At 36.7% G+C, this 4644-nt stretch overlaps 1 protein-coding gene across 1 annotated transcript; it reads left to right on the top strand.

The window, feature by feature from the left end:
* Window positions 1–2883: 2883 nt before the first annotated feature.
* Rfpl4b (ret finger protein like 4B) lies at window positions 2884–3699 on the top strand. Its single transcript, XM_076859456.1, has one exon. The coding sequence runs from the start codon at window positions 2884–2886 to the stop codon at window positions 3697–3699; it is 816 nt and encodes a 271-aa protein (XP_076715571.1).
* The last annotated feature ends 945 nt before the right edge of the window (window positions 3700–4644 follow it).

Raw genomic sequence — 4644 nt, 5'->3', positions numbered from 1 at the left:
GGACTTCAGAGAGGTCATTAGGCTGGGAGAAGTGGAGCTGTGGACAGATAGATGTTTAAGACTACTGCTGAAAATCTCCAAGTCTAAGTAAGTTGTCTCTCCTTTCTGGGTTATTTTCATTGTTGATTTTCTCCCCCTTTGGCTACAACTTGATTTTTTTTCAGTGTTTTAACCTTTAAAATTTAGAAGAGCCAGTCTTGTCCCATACTAGAATTTTTTTTTTCTTTTTTCACTGTAATATTACCACTTAAAATTTTACCTATTAATTAACTTCAGGCCACTTTTCGTATACATATATATCAAGTAGTTCTCATATATATATATATATATATATATATATATATATATATATATATGAAAAATATATATATATACACACACACATATATACATATACTTATATATATATATATATATACATACATATAATTTCTCCTAAAGAAGGAGACAAAAATTATATATACATTTTTATATACAACATACATAATATAATGTTATAGTATATTATTATATATAATTATATTATATAAAATGTATAATTATTGTATATAATATATCATATATTAATTATAATGTGTATAGTGTAAAATATAATCTTTTTTTTTCCTCCTTCACCTTGAGAGGGGGGGTCTCTCTATGTTGCCCAGGCTGGCCTCAAATACTTGGGCTCAAGTAGTTCTCCCAGTTCAACCTGTGATATAGGTAGAATTGTAGGTATTTGCCAGAGTCACATATTTTTTAAGTTTTTCAAATAACATATATGCAGTTTTAAAATAATTTCTTTTTATTTTTTAACATTATTGCTTAAAGATTTTTCTCCTTTCACTTAAATGTACCTACCACTTAATAGTTGTGTGATAATTTACTGAATCATTTCATTATCTTTACATAATTAAATGGTTCTAATCATTTAGGACCATGGTTAACAACTTTTAATATGAACAACTTTTTACAAATGTAACATTTTTTTTTTCTTTTGCAAAATTGCTGGATACATTCCAAGGTAGGCTAGGCAAGCTCTTGTAGACTGCTGGCACCATGTTAATTTTTTCTTTAAAAGATTTTGTGAAAAGAACAACAGGAAAGCAGATTCACTCTGTTTTCCCCCAGCCAGGTCTGGTCAGATTGGAGTGACCAAAGACTCCAAGTTCCATGTGGGCAGATGTCCTGTCTATTGTTATATATGTTTTTATTTCCAGAGTTGAGTTGAAGCTTGGAACATGGAAAGCTCTTAGGTAGTTCTTGGATGGAGATGAGAAGATACAGTCTGGGATGCATGACAGCACTGGTGACCCAGTGTATCAGGCTGGCCTCAATGTTAATTGTTTTCTCCTCTACCTAGGGCAATGTTGATGCTCCAACCACAAATGTGTATGTGATTTGTGAACTCTTGGTAAGAAGCTCTGCTAGTTATTAGTGATGCTCTTTTTGGTGGAGTCCTTGGTTCACATCATCTTACAGGCACTGTTCAGTCTTGAGTAACTGTCTTTGGTCCAAAGACATGCTAGAGTTAATTCATGCAAAGACCAGCAACTATGGTGGTAGAGCCCAGCAAAAAGCTATAGTATAGCATCAGGGATGCTGGGCTTTGGGATCAGCCCAGTATCTTCTTTGTCATGGACATCCTTTTGTTTTGTGTTTAGGCGTTTTTATTTTTAGAAGAGTTGATGACAATTGAAAGAAAATTGACCACAACACTCAGAGCAACCAAGAGATCTTTATTGCAGCAGTGGAAAAGAGGAGAAAGGAGAGAGAAAGAGGGAGCTGGGCAGGGGAAGGTTTCTATAGCCCTTCTGCTGTGCTGCGTAAGTCTAATAGGGTCTCTGGGTTTGCAAGCTGCCTTGTTGGCACAAGGGGGGTTAAGTGTTCAGCCTTGGTGGGGGTGGTTGAGTGTTCAGCCTTGAGCGGGAGCTTGAGCATTTGGACTTGATGCAAACAGGTGATAAAGAACCAGACAGAGAGGGTTTGAGTGGCTGGTCCTGCAGCTAATGTTTGTTTAGCTTGCCCTGCAGACAACTTAGTTCAGCCTGACCTGGACCTAACAACAATGATTATATTTTAATATTCACATCCACTCAGGTCTTGATTATTTTTCTAAGAATGCTTTAAAGCATTTCCCCTAATGAAACTTTGTCTTTAAAATTGATTCTATCTTGGGCATCTTATTCATTTTTCAGTGTATTTTGCTAGTTTTACTCACATGTGGTGATTTTCTTTAAAATTCTGAGACTTCCTTAGCCATGTTTTTGCAACTGCATTGGGATTGTCTTTACTTTTATGATTGGGTTTAGGCATAGAAATCCTTTTATTTGAATGTAAGGTAGCCCACAAAAGATTACTGATTAGGGTGAAGACTGCATTCCTACCTAGATTCTATTAAGGACCCAGTTCGGCTCAGCTCCCACAAGATGAAGCCTGAATCAGAGCAGAGAACACCTCACCTGGAACTCTCTAGACAAGATTAACTGTTGGTCTGAAAAGACCATTTCCACCATCTCATTTCTCTCTTGTGATTACCTGGATTTTGGACAGTGTAATAGTTTTTATTACAGATGATTGCATTATTGTGATTATCTGACTTCGTATAACTTCTATACATAAATTACAGAAAATATTTGTATTATTTAATTTTTCTGGAAGTGCTGGGGATTGATACCCAGTGCTTTGTGCATGAGAGGCAGGCACTCTACCAACTGAGCTATATATATATAGTATGTGTGTGTGTGTGTATATATATATATATATATATATATATATATATATATATATATACAAACATACACCAACTCCTCTCAGCCCTCTGTATTATTTAATTTTTGTATTAGGTTTAGACACGTTACTGAAGATAAGAAAAGTTCACTGGACTGAATTCACCCCTGGACCATGGACAGAAGTTTGGAAGTGGAAATATTCTGCCCAATTTGCCTGGAATTGGTCTTCGATCCCATTTCTCTGTCCTGTTCACACATTTTCTGCTTTTGTTGCATTCAAGATTGGCTGAGAATTAGAGAAGACTCAATCCTGACCTGCCCCTTGTGTCGAAGAGAAAACAAGAAACCTGTTAGGGAAGAGATGCATATTAGAACGCTGACACTATGGATCAGGCAGCATGGCTCATTCCTGGGGCAAAATCTCCTTTGGAGTACTGAGCTTCTGAGGTTCTGGGTGGATGTGACCTTGGATGCTGCCACCGCCAACTGTCTCCTTGTGCTCTCCAATGATCTAAAGACTGTCCACTGTGGGAAGATTTGCTACAACCTGGTGGTGTATCCCAAAAGATTCACTAGGCTTGCTTGTGTCCTGGGCTCTCCCTGCTTCTCCTCTGGACGCCATTACTGGGAAGTTGAAGTGGAACAAGGGAAGGAGTGGGCCCTGGGTGTCTGCAAAGAGTTGGTGGAAAGAAAGAGGAGCATGAATTTATCCCCTGAGCATGGATTCTGGATCATTAGCTTGAAGGCAGGAGAAATTCATGCTATCTCGACGCAGGAAAGAATTCCTGCAAGTCCTGACCTTTGCCAAGTGGGAATTTTCCTGGATGTGGAGATGGGAGAAATCAAATTTTTTAATGTTAAAAATGGTAACCTCATTTGTACAGCTGTTTTGTTCTCCACAGCTGTTTGGGAACATTTGTGTCCATTCTTTTATCCCGAGTCACCAGCAGAACAGAATAGAGGTTCCCCATTGAGGATAGTCTCATAAGAAATTTACCCTTCTCGCAAACTTTCTGAGATGAATGAGACCTTGGACTTGAAGAAGGTCACCATGACCAAGGAAGAGACAATTTGATAAAGTGTCAAGATTTGGTAGTTTCAAAAATAAATTTTGTAGCTCTTTCTGCTTTTTGATCATTATGTAAGCTGCTTACTTCTGCCACACTCTTCTGCCATGATGTTCTGTCTCACCTTGAGCCCCTGGAAATGGAGCTGGCTGCCGATGGACTGAGACCTCTGAAACCATAAGTCCTCAAATAAAACTTTCCTCCTCTATAACATATATCAACAAACAAAAAATAAATTATTTTTGTAGACTGTAGCAGAACCACAGACCAGTTTTCATTTTTGTTTTGTGGTTTGTTTTTTGGTGATTTTTCTAGACTTTGTGACTGATTTTTTTTGTACATTTTTAGTGGATTTTTTTAGGCTATCTATGGTGTCTTCAGGAAAGTTATTAAATATAACTGACCTCAGTTTTCTAGTTTATGAATGGGCATATTTATATGTATCAGGCAAATAACTCTGATAATTAGAAACAATACTGCATGCTTGTGTTCCAGTAAATAACAAATGAAGAATGTTAGATTGTAAGAATTTTGGGGATAGAAACAATATCTTTTTCATTATTTCATGCTCTTTTTTTTTTCTTATAGAATTTCTGTATGATTGTTTTCTGGGAGAAAGAAGAATCAGATATCTAGCGAGATGTTTTGAAATGACATGAAATTTCAGAGAGGGACATATAACTACTGGGAAAGAACTAGGTTTCCCACCTTTATTTTTTCCAAATGTAACTGTGTAGGGTTTCTTAAAAGGCCAAGAGCTTTGACTAAGTTATATTGTTAATGATTCATACTTGTTCTAATGGGAATTTCCCTTTGCCTTTTCAATAATTGGCCGATTGTGTGGTTTTCAAAATGATATGGCATAT

The sequence above is a fragment of the Callospermophilus lateralis genome, chromosome 6, assembly GCF_048772815.1.
Source record: "Callospermophilus lateralis isolate mCalLat2 chromosome 6, mCalLat2.hap1, whole genome shotgun sequence".
NCBI classification, from domain to species: Eukaryota; Metazoa; Chordata; class Mammalia; order Rodentia; family Sciuridae; genus Callospermophilus; species Callospermophilus lateralis.
This window is presented reverse-complemented; position numbering and strand designations above follow the sequence as displayed.